At 38.6% G+C, this 17,484-nt stretch overlaps 1 protein-coding gene and 1 pseudogene across 2 annotated transcripts in view; one reads left to right on the forward strand and one right to left on the reverse strand.

The window, feature by feature from the left end:
* The window catches only part of SEC63 (SEC63 homolog, protein translocation regulator), a 69,101-nt gene that overhangs the window by 10,850 nt on the left and 40,767 nt on the right, over positions 1-17,484 (forward strand). For both annotated transcript variants that reach the window (XM_004264754.4, XM_049695301.1), the window contains exons 2-3: positions 10,605-10,704; positions 16,916-17,030. In XM_004264754.4, coding sequence (XP_004264802.1) covers positions 10,605-10,704; positions 16,916-17,030 — 215 coding nt within the window. The remainder of the gene's footprint in view (positions 1-10,604; positions 10,705-16,915; positions 17,031-17,484) is intronic.
* LOC105748961 (60S ribosomal protein L23a-like) lies at positions 8,419-10,513 on the reverse strand (annotated as a pseudogene).

The following is a 17,484-nucleotide window of genomic DNA, read 5'->3' on the forward strand; positions in this document are numbered from 1 at the left end:
ATTGCCCCTAGAAATTAGTTGCTGGAATTATCTTGTTCGTAGAGAAGTCTTTCCTGAGTATGTAACTTCAACCTTGCCAACTTTCCTTTCTTCCTTCCTCCTTCCCAGATGTTCTCTGAAAGAGGACTACAAAGGAAACACATTAAAATGTTATTATTGATTCTTATCTGGGTGTCAGAATGGTGAATACTTTCTTCCTTCTGCTCTTATGTATATGTTCAGTTTACTGTATGAATTTGTATTAATGTCTAAAAGCTTATTCAAAGAATCTTTGGCTAGATTGGCTATGATGGAATGAGCCAATCATAGCCATAGAAGGAGGAAGACATTCTCTGTACCTCTTATGTCTGCAGGCCCTTTCAGCTCAGTGAATTGTCTTTACTTTGGGGTATGTAGTGTTTAAGGTCCCAGTGGGACATATATCCTTGTGTGTTTTTTTTTTAAATTAATTAATTTTATTTTTATTTTTGGCTGTGTCGCGTCTTTGTTGCTGCGTGCGGGCTTTCTCTAGCTGCGGTGAGTGGGGGCCACTCTTCGTTGCAGTATGCGGGCTTCTCATTGCAGTGGCTTCTCTTGTTGCAGAGCACAGGCTGTAGGTGCACCGGCTTCAGTAGTTGTGGCTCGTGGGTTCTAGAGCGCAGGCTCAGTGGTTGTGGTGCACGAGCTTAGTTGCTCCGCGGCACGTGGTATCTTCCCGGACCAGGGCTTGAAGCCTGTGTCCCCTGCATTGGCAGGCGGGTTCTTAACCACTGCCCCACCAGGGAAACCCCATCCTTGTGTTTTAAATTGCCATTTTTTTTTTTAAAGCTAGTATTTCTTTACTGTAACAGTATTTGAGTTTCTCTATTTCTTTTTCTCTTGTTTTGTCTTAGAAATAATTAACCTTTGACTTGGGCTATGGATTATCACTTGAGATAAAGGTGAAAAGAAAAATAGAGTGGTAATGGTAGAGGAATGGATGAAGAGTAAGGTAGCTAAGAGAGTAGCTGTGCTGTTGGCTGATGAGATGGCAGGGTAGAGAGGACCCTTTAATAGGGTCTTGGGTCATGTTTGAGAGTATGCTAAGGAGACATAGCATCCTTCTCGGGGACCCATTTGCAGCACACTATAGTTCATTTAGAATTCTCCACTATCTTGCACCTCTAGTTCAGTTTAAGAAATGTAATTTGAGGGACTTCCTTGGTGGTCCAGTGGTAAAGAATCTCCCCTGCAATGCAGGGGACGCGGGTTTGAGATCCCTGGTCGGGAAACTAAGATCCCACATGCTGTGGGGCAACTAAGCCTGCGCGCCACAACTACTGAGCCCGTGCACCTCAACTAGAGAGCCTGCGTGCCACAAACTATATAGCCCACGAGCTGTGGAGCCCGCGCCACAACTAGAGAAGAGAAAACCTGCACGCCACAACTAGAGAAAAGCCCATGTGCCGAAGCAAAAGATCCTGCATGCTGCAACTAAGACCCGATGCAGCCTAAATAAATAAATAAAATCTGTTAAAAAAAAAAAGAAATGTAGCTTGAAATGAATCGTTCCTGCAGTTGAGACTCCCCTTCTTTCCTTAGTATTATCTTCTGGCTTAGAGACAAATGGCTCACAAAAACCCCTGTGTCCTACAGATATGAGGGATGGTTTGCTTTTCTTTTGGATCGTGACACTTCTGTAGCAAATTGAGCTAAAACAAACGAAAAAGAACTGGTTTACCATCCCCTCCCCCTCAAATTTATGTGCTACATTGCCTTGTCCCACACTCTTTAATACTGAAGTCCTTGTGGCGGTTTTATTTGTAGTACTTTTTTTTTTTTTTTTTTGCGGTACGCGGGCCTCTCACTGTTGTGGCCTCTCCCGTTGCGGAGCACAGGCTCTGGACGCGCAGGCTCAGCGGCCATGGCTCACGGGCCTAGCCGTTCCACGACATGTGGGATCTTCCCAGACCGGGGCACGAACCCGTGTCCCCTGCATCAGCAGGCGGACTCTCAACCACTGCGCCACCAGGAAAGCCCTGTAGTACTTTTTTTTTAAAATAAATTTTTTTTTTTTTTTTTTTTTTTGCGGTACGTGGGCCTCTCACTGTTGTGGCCTCTCCCGTTGTGGAGCACAGGCTCCTGACGCACAGGCTCAGCGGCCGTGGCTCACGGACGCGGCATGTGGGATCTTCCTGGACCGGGGCACGAACCCATGTCCCCTGCATCAGCAGGCGGACTCTCAACCACTGCGCCACCAGGGAAGCCCTAAAATAAATTTTTATTGTTTTTTTTTTGTTGTTGTTTGTTTGTTTTGGGCCACGCCGCATGGCTTGCGGGGTCTTAGTTCCTCCACCAGGGATTGAACCCGGGCCACGGCAGTGAAAGCGCCGAGTCCTAACCACTGGACCGCCAGGGAATCCCTGGTCTGTAAACTTCTGTTTCAGAAGTTTAGAGGTGTCATCTAATCAGTTGTTTTTAGCTACTCCTTGTTCTTAAATATTTTGACTTGAATTTCTTCGTATTACATTTTCTGCTTCGGAGATATAGTCTGGTCTGGTTAAGTTAATGAGAATAGGGACATAATATATTTTAGCTGCTTTTGAGAATTGTCAAGGCAATCTAACTATTCTTTGATTAGGAAAGACAGTTAAAGTGATTATGTGCACAGGCCTATGAATTTAAACCTGGGCACAAGTCTCATCTGTATTCTTTAGTGGTTATTTGCAATTCCTTTGGTACCGTCTGTAACTTTGGGCAAGTTACTTAACCTCACTGAGCCTCAGGTTTTTTCATTTTGTTTTGAAGTATAATCATCCATCCATACATACGTACCCCCAGGGTGGTTGGGAGGTCTAAATGAGGTAATTAAAACATTCAACAAATATTTGTTAAGCACCTACTATTTGCCAGGCATTATGTTAGGCAATGGAATATGGGAGTGAACAATGTAGACAGGATCCCTGCTCTCTTGAAGCTTACATCTTAGTGTGGGGGAGATGATTGACATCTAAACAAATAAACAAACAAAATCAGATAGTGATAAATACTGTGTAGAGAAGTAGAATATTCAGAGAAAATTTTCCTGAGAAAGTTTCTTCAAGCTGAGTGACAAAAGGGAGCCAGCCATTCAAAGATCTGATTTGAGTGGAAAAGCCTGTTTCAGGCTGGGGAAACAGTGTTCAAAGTCTTCAAGGGAAGAAAGAGTTGGACATATTCCAGGAACAGAGAAGAACAAAGTGGCAAGAGTGTGGCAGGTGAGGAGAAGAATCAGGGATAAAGTCAGAGAGGGAGCTGGGATGCTGATAATGTCTGTAAGCCTGGTACGAAGCTTAGATTTTATTTTAGGTGCAGTTGGAAGCTATTGAAAGTTTCTAAGCAGAGAAGTTGACAAGGTCTCCTATTTCTTAATGAGGTGAAAAAAGTTTTTTGGCCAGCATGGATATATACCCTTTAAAGGATGAAGTCGTATCTACTTAAAATATTTAAAAATCATATACTGTAAAATATAGTACTTAAAAATACAATTTTATCCCCTTACATTTCAGGAAACAATTATTTTCAAACTCCTCATGTATTCAACCTCAGTGTCTTTGTGATCACCAGAGCTATTTTAGGAGTCATCTAACAGTTTTTCAGAATGTATATGTTTCATCTACGTTTGTGATATAGCACTTTTGGGCTCTGAATATGATACCATCACTGGAAATTTTATTCCAAGCCACAAGTGCAGTATTATATAACATTAGGTGTTTGATCATCCTGTAAGTATATATTTTTAATCTCCATAATGTAGCCACTTGCTAAATTTTTTAAGTGGTCTTTACAAAGGTTGCTTACAATGACAGCTTAACACTTGTAATTGTGAGATATACCCCCAGGGATAATTATGGAATATCTTAATATTTTTGCCTTCAGATGACCTCTGAAGTGTGCTAAACTACTATTAATTGAGATTGTTGTGGGCTTTCTTCCTCCAGCTTTTTTTTGTTGTCTGGCTTTTTTCTTCTTTTAAAATAATCAAGCTCCCCAACCTCCCCCTCCCTCAAGGTGTTCATAAGTACTCAAATATATAGTGATTCTCTTTGCCTGAAGGATACTTGTAGGGGAATGGAAAAAGAGAATTGTTGCCTTATCACCTCTGTTTATTCTCCCAACCTTTCCTTTCTTCTCCCTGTGTCCCTTGTCTTCAGGCCATAGCATTCAGCTGCTTTCCATGACCCCGCTATAGCCATGTGTTTTGGTGTGTGTGTGTTTAATATTGTCTCCAGTGGGGAGGTGCTCTTGGCATCTAGTGGGTAGAGACCATAATGCTGCCAAACATACTCTAATACACAGGGCAGCTCCCCACAACTGTTACCTAGTCCAAAATCCATAGTGCTGAGCTGAAAAACTGCTCTATAGTACTCGTTTCAGTACTCTAAAGGGAAAATAAAATTGAGGTGGGTAAGCATATGGTATAGTTGTATGCTGCTGTCCAGTCAAGCACCAGCTGAATCTATTTGAACCACTTGGTTTGTATTGGTTTGCACTTACGTTGCACTTATATAATCCTTAGGCATTCCTGAGGATTATGAACTTTGGTTCTGGTGGGGTGGTTCTACTCTGATCCAAACATTTTCAGCTGCTTTCTGGGTTTCCTTCTCTGTTGCCAGGGTATGCATAGGGGGGTAGGTGGCAACTGAACCCAGGTTTCTGAAATCCTTCCAATTTAGGTAATCTGTGATTGTGTGCACTGGGTGGTAGTGATGGTGAGTAGCGTTAAATGTCTTATCTATCCCAAATCCAAACAGTTCTGACCTGGCCTTGAGAATGACACACTATGGCTAACTATTCAGATTCAGGTTAAGAGCATAACAGAAGCTTTAGTTTCTCTTAGTCTGTTTTGAGATTAGGGTGACTAGGTAAGCGATAGTTTTGGAGGTCTGGAGCACTGAATTCTCAGTTTTTCATTTCCAAATGATCATTTTCATGCCTTTTCTATTTTGAAGTATTCTAGGAACCAAACTGCACTATTACAGTGAACGTGTTTTCCTGTTTTTTTAAATAAAAGAACGAAATTGTCCCAACAACGAGTGAGCCAGGGTCATCACATTGAGGTAATAATATATTCTCAACTAGCTGCAGAGAGACTTTGGGTAGCTAGAAAACTGATATATAATGTCTTCTAGACTTTTTGGGGTATTGAATATAACCTTTTGATTCTTGGTACTATTTTCTTGGACCCCTTAAGGGATTTAGGAATAGTTTTTAGGAGTCACTGAATTTTAGAAAGAAGTGTGGTACATTTTTTTCTTTTAAGTAAATTATGTTATCTCTATATCATTTAGCTTTATTAATTTTAGTAATCTATTTTGCAAGGTATATTCTAAAATTTATTTCTCAGTGATTTTTATAATCCTCAAAATATATTGATATATTTATTTGAACTGAAAAATGAAGTCAGACTTTTTGGACCAAGTTTGGTTTGCCTGATTGGTTTAACAGTGAGGACTGCCTTTGTCAGTTAGGTTATGGAGCATGTTTTTTCTATAAATTGAATAACTGAAGATAATCTGCAACTTCCAAGTTTTGAAAAAACATACTTAAAGTAAAAGATAAAGCTATTTTACCTAACATTGTGCCATTATTGACAACAGTGTACTTTTTATTTTTAAAACTAAGTTTCAGTGTTTAGAGTTTCAACTCTTTGAACATATGGGATATTTACAAGTTGCTTATAAGTGAAAGCGTAACAGCTATTTTACTCTTATTTTAGTAGTTTATCAATTTGTAATATTTATGTTGCCTTGATAACACACACACACATACGGATAAAAGTAGCAGCAGAAATTTTAGCACATAAAAAACCTTATGGATGTGTTAAACTTCACTGTGGTGAAATTACTGATGTTCTTTGGTCATGCGTGCCAAAGCATTTGGAAGTGAAGTGTCTTGATGTCTGCAACTTATTCTAAAAAAAGGGGAGAGGGAGGGAAAGAAGGAACTAGAGATAAAGCCAAGAGTTGCAGAATGTTAATAGTTGGTGGGTTTAGGTGAAGGATATTGTTCATTGTAATATTCTTTCAACTTTTCTGAAGGCTTGAAAATTTTCAATATAAAAATTTGGGAAAAATAGTCACAGGGAATAAAACAAATTAACTTGAAGAAGTATGTGTCAGTATTATAAGAAATGACTTACCAGGATAAAAATATATTACATTAGGATAAAATTATGTGGGGGAAGTAGAATGAAGAGCTTGTTCATAAATTTCTGTAAATGGATGATGGTGGATATGAAATTGCCATTATGATTTTTAGATTTCATTGGTACATTTAAAAGCAATGAAACTATTTTATTTTAAAATATCAACTTATGTCAGAAACAACATCTTTTGCAACTCTTCAAACTTACGATGAAAATTTTAGATGTCAAATTAGAACTCTACAAGAGGGTAGATGATTTTTTTTTTTTTTTTTTTTTTTGCGGTATGCGGGCCTCTCACTGTTGTGGCCTCTCCCGTTGCGGAGCACAGGCTCCGGACGGCGCAGGCTCAGCGGCAATGGCTCATGGGCCTAGCCACTCCGCGGCATGTGGGATCTTCCTGGACCGGGGCACGAACCCGTGTCCCCTGCATCGGCAGGCAGACTCTCAACCACTGTGCCACCAGGGAAGCCCGAGGGTACATGATTTTTAAAAAATTCTTTTGTAGTAAGCAGGCACACAGGTTTGAAGACCGGATCTGGCTAACATTCTTTCAGCTCTTTAGGTTCTAGGAATATGGTGCTAAGGGGGGTTCACTCAGTTATATTACAGACTGACAGATCATTCTGCATTACAGGTGGATATGACTGTTTTAGCAAAGGCACTGTATAGCTTGTGAAGCACAACCATAATAACCTGCCCCCAAGCCTGGACTACTCCCGTGGACATACAAACTTCATGATTGCTGAGAGCAATCATCATATGTTGTTATTTTTTTTTAAATCACAGAATTGTTTTATGACCTTGTAATTTCCCTTTTCTATAAATGTGAATAATTTCTTTAAAAACTATATTATAAGTTAATGACATTACTTAGGTAATTTTTGCTGGCCATGAAACTAGTAATTCTATAAACTAGAAGTTGATAAATGAATTTCTTTTTATTCTAAGTGCCTTTAAAAAACTCTCAAAGTACTTTACTTTTTTTTTCTTTTCCATTATGGTTTATTATAGGATATTAAATATAGTGCCCTGTGCTACACAATAGGACCTTGTTGTTTATTCTATATATAATAGTTTGTATCTGCTGTTCCCAAAGTCCCAATCCATCCCTCCTTGTGGAGGGACTTTACTTTTTTTTTTGGTGGTACACGGGCCTCTCACTGTTGTGGCCTCTCCCTTTGCGGAGTACAGGCTCCAGAAGTGCAGGCTCAGCGGCCATGACTCACGGGCCCAGCCGCTCCACGGCATGTGGGATCTTCCCGGACTGGGGCACGAACTCGTGTCCCCCGCATCGGCAGGTGGACTCTCAACCGCTGCGCCACCAGGGAAGCCCAAAGGACTTTACTTTTGATAGTTACTTTGACTTGAGGTCATTAGTATAGAATTTTGGAATGTGTACTATGAATATTGAGTGGTGCTGGATATTACTGTGTTACTGTGTAAACTATACCCCATAGTACTTACTATTATTAGCAGATTATTTAAATATTTTATTCTGCTAAAAGGTTAAGATATAAATTTTGGATTGGAAGAGTGAGGCATACAAGGTGCGTGTATACGTCGTGCAAGACTTTGGGGGCTGAAAACCATGTGTACTTTCTCTTGGACAGAAACGTTGGGAGAATATTATTCCTTTGAATAGATCAAGCCATGTGGTTAATAGAGACTTCAGCATGTTCTTATAACATGTTTCCTTGGTTTCATACTTAAAATGGGAGACTTAATTTAATGAAATCCAGATTAAAAAATCACCCGTGGTGTTTTCAAAAGTGTCCATAATTTAACTGTGAAAATCAGAAAATTTACATTACTACCATTTCATTTTCAGACCTATTCAAGTTTTGTCACTTGTCTCAATGATGTCCTTTATGGCATATGATCCATTTCAGAATCACACATCATCACATTTAGTTGACATGTTTCTTTAGTCTCCTTCAGTCTGGAACAGTTCTTTAGTTTTTCCTTGACTTTAAAGATCATAGGCCAATTATTTTGTAGAATGGACCTGAATTTTGGTTGTCTGGTATTTTCTCATTATTAGATTCAGGTTATGTATCTTAGAGAAGAATTTCACAAAACTGATTCTGTGTTCTTCTCATTGCATTCTGTTAGATGGTATATGATTGCATTTTGTCTCATTGCTGGTGATGTTCACCGATCACCTGAAAATGTTGTCCACCAGATTTTTTGTATTAGTTTCCTATCATTGCTGTAACAAACCACAACCTTAGTGGCTTAATATTACACAAATTTATAGTTTTGGAGGCCAGACTTCCAAGGGTGGTTTTACTGGGCTAGTGATTGTGTTGGCAGGGCAGGTTCTTTCTGCAGGGTTTAGAATAGAATCCTTGCCTTTTCCAGCTTCTGGAGACAGCCTGTATTCTTTGGTTTGTGACCTCTCCTTCCATCTTCAAAGAACATCACTCCAACCTCTGCTTGCATTGTTACATCATCTTCTCTTTGACCCTCCTGCTTCCTTATAAGGACCCCTGTGATTATATTGGGATCACCCAGATAATATAGGATAATCTTCCCATCTCAAATCTTTAATTTAGTCACATCTGTGAAGTCCCTTTTGCCATGTAAGATAATATATTCACTGGTTCTGGGTTTTAGGATGTGGTGGACATCTTGACAGGGGGCAATTATTCAGCCTATCACACTTCCCCACTGTAAAATCATTCTTTCCCTTTTGTAATATTTTGTGGGAAGATACTTGGATCTCTGGTTCCCATTAGCAGAGAATGCTATTTAGAAATCAAGATCTGAGTGCTAGGTGTGCTCACTGCTATTGAGATGTCATTGTTCCTAGGCTCACTTAATAGAGTTAGAGAATGTGTATGTATGTGTATAGATCTACATCTATATTTCTATATTAAAAGATATTAACTAGTTCTTACTCATATCTTCAGTTCCACTCTAATACCACAGAGTTACTTCATGTTTTCTAATTTTTCACATATGTAACTCCCTTCTCTGACAGTGAAAAACTGACTGCAGTTATCCTTAATATATTAACTTACTTGATAATTCTCCCTGCATATTACCAGTCTCCTTTTCTGCCACCACCCCTCCCCCTACATGGATCCTTCTTCACCACACCTGTTTCTGATACCTCCTGCCACATAGCTCTCTCATGTGGATTCTCTCCTGGAAGCATGGTGATAACAGGGTTGGTGGGCTTCTTATATGGCAGCTTTGGAACATTCTATTATATGCAAAGTTCTTTTACTTACCTGAGATCTCATTTAAGGACTTTGGTTTTGTAGTTTTTTAATATTGTGAAAAAATTTTTATTTAGTATTAAGCAGCTGGACTCAGTTGAGATGATCTCAGTTTTGTTGGCAACATCCAAAGCGTCATAGTCAGTAGCCAGTCGAACATACCTTCTTCTCTCCATCAGCCCTGATCAGGGTGTTGACCTTGGCCATGTCAATGTTGTAGAGCTTCTTCATAGACAGTTTGATCTGGTGCTTGTTGGCTTTGACATTCATAATGAACCCAGGTGTATTGCTGTCTTCTGTCTTCTTCATGACCAACTCCCTGCTCAAGGGGAACTTAATGATGACATAGTGGTTAAGCTTGTCGCTCTTCCAAGGATAAACGGGCTGCCTTCGGGGTGTCTTGAGCCACCCAGAAAGTGGGTAACATGCAATCTTCTTTTTGTGTGTGTGTGGATATGGATGCTTTTTAGCACTGCCTTCTTGGCCTTCCAAGCTTTTGTTTTTGTCTTTGGCTTTGGAGTGGCATGGGCTTCTTTCTTTGCTTTCTATATGCCATCTTCATGAAAAGGTAGATTTTTATTTTAAAACTTACCTAATTTTTTTTTTTAACTTGGGAGAGTTATTCAAACCAAGTGATTGTAGTGAGCTTAGTAAAACAGTATATGATATGTTGGCTTTGGTTTAATTCCTTTTTAATTGAATTGCAGACTTTTCCCTGGGGACTAAAATAATACCTTTTGTTATAACTCTTATATAAACCTATTTTAACTTCTTAAGGGTTTGGGTGACTTTTCTCATTTAACATAATTATTTTCATATTTGAAGACTATCATTTCTGCTTGGCTTCCTTAATAAAGTGCACGTTCCAACTATTTTGCACTTTTTGTTACTTTTATAGCAGAAGGGAAAGGAGGAGAGAAATTCTCAGAAATTACTGATTATATAACTAAATATTTCGGGTTCAAGTCAGTTTTTAATTTTTTCAGTTAGAAGTTAAGTCTCACATGAAAAATGATTGCCTGGTAGTTGAATAAAATTTTCCAGATAGATCATTTGTTCTAAGTGGTAGAAAATTTAGCCTATCTTGTGAATTTTTCTTAAAAGTTTAAGTAGAGAGTACTTTGTTCCAATATAATATTAGCATGATAATGAAGGTTAGTATGGTTTTAACTCTGGTTTTGCCTTCACTGTGGAAATCGTTGAACTTATCACCTTATTTTTCTTTCTTTTGACAGAGCAAAATCGATTAAAGAATATCAGAAAAGTATATGGAAGATGTATGTGGTATCGTTTACGGTTATTAAAACCTCAGCCAAATATTATTCCTACAGTAAAGTAAGTAATTGATTTCAGTAAAAAACATACTTAGTGCTTACTCTTTGCTAGGTATCATATAAAATAGGGGTATAATGATGAATAAAAACATGTGTTTGTAAAGAAATTGTAACCTTAGTAGGGGTAAGATGTGATTAGTAAATTTGAGAACAGTCTGAACAGAGAATGGTTTAGAAGTTCAAAAGAGAGAGAGTGTACTTCTGACTTGGGGGAGGAGGGGAGAAAGAGAAGTCAAATCTTGAAGGAAGATCTTGTATATCTTGTGTCAGGATTTGAATTTTGTCTTAAAGACTATGGAGGAATCTTTAAAAGGTTATCGAAAGCATGGAGGTGACAGGGTCAAGTTTGCATTTCATGGTGATTGAAGTTTTTGAGCACATACTGTGTGCCAGGGGCTGTGCTAGGATTTTATATTTTATCTCATTAGTTTTATGTTAACTTTAAGGTAGATATTTTTGCTTTTTCTCAGATGAGGAAACTGAGACTAAGAAGATGAGGTAACTTGACCAAGTTCCTGCAGCAAGAGGTGGTGGAGTAGGAACCTAGTTACCCTTTATTTTTGCAGGGCCATCTGCTTAAACAGGCCATTAGCATGTTTGAGTAGGTGTCTTTGATTTTTTGAGGCTGTCGGGTATGCTGGTTAGCCTGGGCTTTGGACCTTCACCCTAAGTCATCAATTTACAGGTAACAGATGAAACTGAGAGGAAGTGAAAGAGCTGCCATTATTGGAGGACTATATCCTGTGAATTACCTACATATATCTATCCAGTAGATAGGAGGGCAAGACCTAGCAGAGGATATTAGTAAAAGTGGATCCAGTTATTTTTAAAAATTGGTTTAGGGCTTCCTTGGTGGCGCAGTGGTTGAGAGTCCGCCTGCCAATGCAGGGGACACGGGTTCGTGCCCCGGTCCGGGAAGATCCCACATACCGTGGAGTGGCTGGGCCCGTGAGCCATGGCCGCTGAGCCTGCGCGTCTGGAGCCTGTGCTCCGCAACGGGAAGAGGCCACAACAGTGAGAGGCCCGCGTACCGCAAAAAAAAAAAAAAAAAAAAGAAAAATTGGTTTAAATGATGATGATAGTTTTCAACATATGTGCCTGGATTAGTTCTTTTGTAGAGGGAGGGAAATCTTAGCTTTGGTGTTAAGAGTTCTTCAATGGTGTGAAACTAAAAGGCAAAATTAGTGTTTACAAGAGTAGTTTCATGTTCACTATGTATTCCTTGCTATTCTCATTTTTTGTTTTGTTTTTTTAATTTATTTATTTTGGCTGCATTAGGTCATCATTGCTCACGCGGGCTTTTCTCTAGTTGCGGCAAGCAGGGGCTACTTGTCGTTGTGGTGTGTGGGCTACTTGTTGTTGCGGTGCGTGGGCTTCTCATTCAGTGGCTTCTCTTGTTGCGGAGCATGGGCTCTAGGCACGCGGGCTTTAGTAGTTGTGGCCCGTGGGCACAGTAGTTGTGGGTCGCGGGCTCTAGAGCACAGGCTCAGTGGTTGTGGTGCATGGGCTTAGTTGCTCCGTGGCATGTGGATCTTCCCGGACCAGGGCTCGAACCCATGTGCTGTGCATTGGCAGGTGGATTCTTAACCACTGCGCCACCAGGGAAGTCCTTGCTTCTCGTTTTAAATTAAACTTTTATGAGGCAGCAGGCAGATATTTTTGGCTTTCCAGTCTCTTCTGTTTTGGGCCTTGGTCAACACATTGTGGGTATCTGAACCTCAGTTTTCAAGAAAAAAACCCAACTTTGTGATGTTCTCTTTAATAATTAGTAAAGAGATTTACTTAAATAGAAGTACAGATTAATGCATGTTTAAATAAGGAAGAATTAAATAATACTGGTAAAATTTTAGATAAGGTCAGGAACCATCAAAACCTTTTTGCTACTTAACCTTGAAGCATTCTTTCAAAATTAAGTAGTCATTGTGTAATACTCTAATTTCTGGAAGTTGCTTAAAAGAAAAAACACAAGACCTCAACTTAATTACTGAAGCCGTATGTAGGGAAAATGTTTGTCTTTTAAGAGAAACCAAACATGTTTTTAAAAAATTGGGCACAGTATGATGTAATCTGTTATGTTTCTACCTTTGGTATGGCTCTCAGGAAATTAGAGCGTGGTTTTATTGGTTGTGGTAGTTTTCATCAGCCTGGGGATTCTGTCATTAACCTCTTCTCTCTTCCCTTTATTCTTTGGCTCAGAGAGCTAGATGCTACATGAAGAGCATCTAACACAGGGTGTAGTGTGTTCTAGGTGTTTTGTTCCCTTTCTCTTCTACCCTTGTTTGCTTTAAAATTTTACTTTAGTGGTTTTCAATTTTACTTTCATCATTGTTTTTTGAGCTTTGTAGCCTTTTGGGGAAGTTCACAAAACAAAATGTGGAGTTACTAAGTTTGTGTGGAAATAAAATATATTTTCAAGTGTTCTTTAGCATATTGAGGGTATTAGCAAACTTTGGGTTTGAGTCAAAAGTTACTGTTTTAAATTATTTTCATTATTCATAAAATAAGTAGTTATTGTGTGCTATGTATGTGTCAGGTATTATACTAGGCGCTGATATACCTGAGTAACAAATACTAACAAGTAAACAAGTGATGATAATAGAATTTAATAAGGGTTGTAAGGGGCGGGGAGGGTGTGCCATGAAAGAACAGAGGGAGGGCTCTTAACTGGCATGAGATAGAGAAGATTTCCTTGTAAGTGAGGTCCTAGTTGAAAGCTGAGACTTGGGTTAGAGTTACTAATAACAGCAAATAGCTACCATGAATTGGTTGTTTACTATCTGTGAGGCACCTTTTAGGGGCTTTACATACCTAATCTTATTTAATTCTCAGACCCACCCTAAAAGTTGGAAGTTGAATTGTAAAAGGCTAAGCAGCTTGCCAAGATCTCTAAGTTAATAAGTGGTAAAGTTGGGATTTGACTTCAGGTAGTTTTTGCTCCAGAGCCTATGTTCTTAACTACCTCTCCCTAGATAGCCAGGTAAAAGTGGGAGTATTCCAGGTAGGCCTCCCTCTTCGTCTTTGGGCATACAGATAGTATGGAAAGCAGCTTGTAGTATTATGCCCTTAATAAGGTTTAGAGCATTAATTTGGTCAGATAGAAAGAAATTTGCATCTGAGTGCCATCTCTGTTTGTTACTCTGAGGTTAGTCAGAACTGAATAGGATCCTGTCCATGTGCTCAAGGAGTTTGCAACTAGCCAGAGGAGGAAGGTCATGGTTTGTGCTTCTTTGTGACTGTTACCATGATCTCCCCATTGATCATCTTAACAAGGGTTAAGGATTGCTTCTTGGAGGATACATAATTTGAGTTGAGTCTTGAAGGATGAATATAGTTTGGATACGCAGCAATGGGGAATGGGAATTCTAGGTTGAAAGACCCAAGAGAGCAAAAGCATAATGGTGGGAAAAGCTTAGGGGACTGTGGGATATGGGGATTTATTTTGTTTGAAATACTAGGGTGATAAAAGTAAGGAGGTAGGTTGGAAATGGATCCTGGAAACTCCAAATAAACACATTTAAGCTAGGTTCCTATCAAGAGAGCTTAAACACACGGAATGTTTTCTTTCTGTATTTGAAAATAGGTCACTTCAGTTTTGTTTGATTAGGTCTCCTATGATTCATTTATGTCTTTGTTTAACAGTTCCTACCTAATGTAACAAATTGTGATACAAAAGGTATAAAAAAATTATTCAATCTCATCATTAAAGGTAACCACCATTAAGATGATTTACCTTATTAGATAACTCCCTAACACCATACACAAAAATAAGCTCAAAATGGATTAAAGACCTAAATGTAAGGCCAGAAACTATCAAACTGTTAGAGGAAAACATAGGCAGAACACTCTATGACATAAATCACAGCAAGATCCTTTTTGACCCACCTCCTAGAGAAATGGAAATAAAAACAAAAATAAACAAATGGGACCTAATGAAACTGCAAAGCTTTTGCACAGCAAAGGAAACCATAAACAAGACCAAAAGACAACCCTCAGAATGGGAGAAAGTATTTGCAAATGAAGCAACTGACAAAGGATTAATCTCCAAAATTTATAAGCAGCTCATGCAGCTCAATAACAAAAAAACAACCCAATCCAAAAATGGGCAGAAGACCTAAATAGACATTTCTCCAAAGAAGATATACAGACTGCCAACAAACACATGTAAGAATGCTCAACATCATTAATCATTAGAGAAATGCAAATCAAAACTACAACGAGATATCATCTCACACCAGTCAGAATGGCCATCGTCAAAAAATCTAGAAACAAATGCTGGAGAGGGTGTGGAGAAAAGGGAACACTCTTGCACTGCTGGTGGCAATGTGAATTGGTGCAGCCACTATGGAGAACAGTATGGAGGTTCCTTAAAAAACTACAAATAGAACTACCATATGACCCAGCAATCCCACTACTGGGCATACACCCTGAGAAAACCATAATTCAAAAAGAGTCATGTACCAAAATGTTCATTGCGGCTCTATTTACAATAGCCCGGAGATGGAAACAACCTAAGTGTCCATCATGGGATGAATGGATAAAGAAGATGTGGCACATATATACAATGGAATATTACTCAGCCATAAAAAGAAACGAAATTGAGTTATTTGTAATGAGGTGGATGTGGATGGACCTAGAATCTGTCATACAGAGTGAAGTAAGTCAGAAAGAGAAAGACAAATACCGTATGCTAACACATATATATGGAATTTAAGAAAAAAAAAAGTCACGAAGAACCTAGGGGTAAGACAGGAATAAAGACACAGACCTACTAGAGAATGGACTTGAGGATATGGGGAGGGGGAAGGGTAAGCTGTGACAAAGCGAGAGAGTGGCATGGACATATATACACTACCAAATGTAAAATAGATAGCTAGTGGGAAGCAGCCACATAGCACAGGGAGATCAGCTCCAGCTCGGTGCTTTGTGACCACCTAGAGGGGTGGGATAGGGAGGGTGGGAGGGAGGGAGACGCAAGAGGGAAGAGGTATGGGAACATATGTATATGTATAACTGATTCACTTTGTTATAAAGCAGAAACTAACACACCATTGTAAAGCAATTATACTCCAATAAAGATGTTAAAAAAAAAGATGATTTACCTTCTATATTTTTACTTATAATAAACTTTTATTTACAAAGAATAGGATTATATTATACATACAGCTTTGAAAGCTGTTTTTCTAATTTAACAGTACAAGGTAGATAATCTTCCACAGCAAATATTTTTAGTGTCTAGATAGTATCTCTCTATGGATGTACTGTTATTTATCTTTTCAGTACTGTATTGATGGACATTTATGTGTGTATGTTTTCAGCTATGAACTATACCTGTAACCACCCTTTTATACTTTATAAACTTAATTTTAGTTTATTTCCTTCTAAATTTCTTGAAGTGGAATAGATGATAGTTAAAAAGGTATATACTTCTTTAGGGCTTTTGATAACCTTATTGCCAGATATTCCTTTAGAGTGTAGAATGTATGAGAGTTCCTTTTTACCTTAGCCTCTCCAACACTGATAATATCAATCTTTTAAATATTTTTACTAAATAGAACATATTGAGGAGAAAAGAAATTAGTTTTTTTTTAAACTATATGTTCTTTTATATCTTTTTTTAACCTGTTATGCACGTCTTTCTATATCTGTTAGCTAAAAATGTTCTATTGTGTGGCTATATCTTGGTTTATTTAATTAGTCTCCTATAAATGGTTTATTTAATTAGTTCCTTATAAATGGACATTTAAGGTTGTTTCCAAATTTTTACTGTTATAAACAAGGCTACTTATTCATCTTTGCACAATTGACCCATTATTTTTCATAGTTTATCTTACTAAAAGTGTAATTACAAGGTCAAGAGCAATTCTTTTTTACATTAAATGGTTAACTGAATACTAAGTATTAATATATTTTGATCTAATGGAATGGGTCCAATAAGTTAATGAGTACATTAACTTCTTACTTAAAATTCTGCAAATAGTAACTGAGAGAATATTATATGCCAGGCACTGCTAGGTTCTAGAGAATTCAAAGGTGAAAAAAGATGCAGTCCTTATTGTGTCTTACAATCCAGTGGTTATAGAATTTGAGTCAATAGCACAGTGACATGAGACTACTTAAGATCGTTTTATGCCTTGCCATAGTGTCTTTAGAATCTTAAAGGAAAACCATATAGTTGTATTTATTTATACTTCACTTATCTTTTTTCTAAACAGGAAAATAGTTCTGCTTGCAGGATGGGCATTGTTATTATTCCTTACATACAAAGTTTCCAAAACAGACCGAGAATATCAAGAATACAATCCTTATGAAGTATTAAATTTGGATCCCGTAAGTAGTATTTTATATAGTCCCTTGAAAATACTCTGGGCCCGCAGCCTAAAAGAAATTGAGCTGTGCCTAAAGAAATCAGACTCTGGTCAGTTAAAAAAGATACCTAATCCATTATTATTCTAATGCATATATGTTTTTTTTGGTTGTTTTTTCTTTGTGGTACGCGGGCCTCTCATTGTTGTGGCCTCTCCCGTTGCGGAGCACAGGCTCCGGACGCGCAGGCTCAGTGGCCGTGGCTCACGGGCCCAGCCGCTCCGCGGCATGTGGGATCCTCCCGGACCGGGGCACGAACCCGTGTCCCCTGCATCGGCAGGCAGACTCTCAACCACTGCGCCACCAGGGAAGCCCCAGCATATATTTTTTAAGGCACAGATGTTGATTGCCATCCTATTAAGAGTTGGTTTGTAATTGCTAAAATGTAAAAATATCTGAAGATGAGATGAGAAGTTAG

Source organism: Orcinus orca, chromosome 12, assembly GCF_937001465.1.
Source record: "Orcinus orca chromosome 12, mOrcOrc1.1, whole genome shotgun sequence".
NCBI classification, from domain to species: Eukaryota; Metazoa; Chordata; class Mammalia; order Artiodactyla; family Delphinidae; genus Orcinus; species Orcinus orca.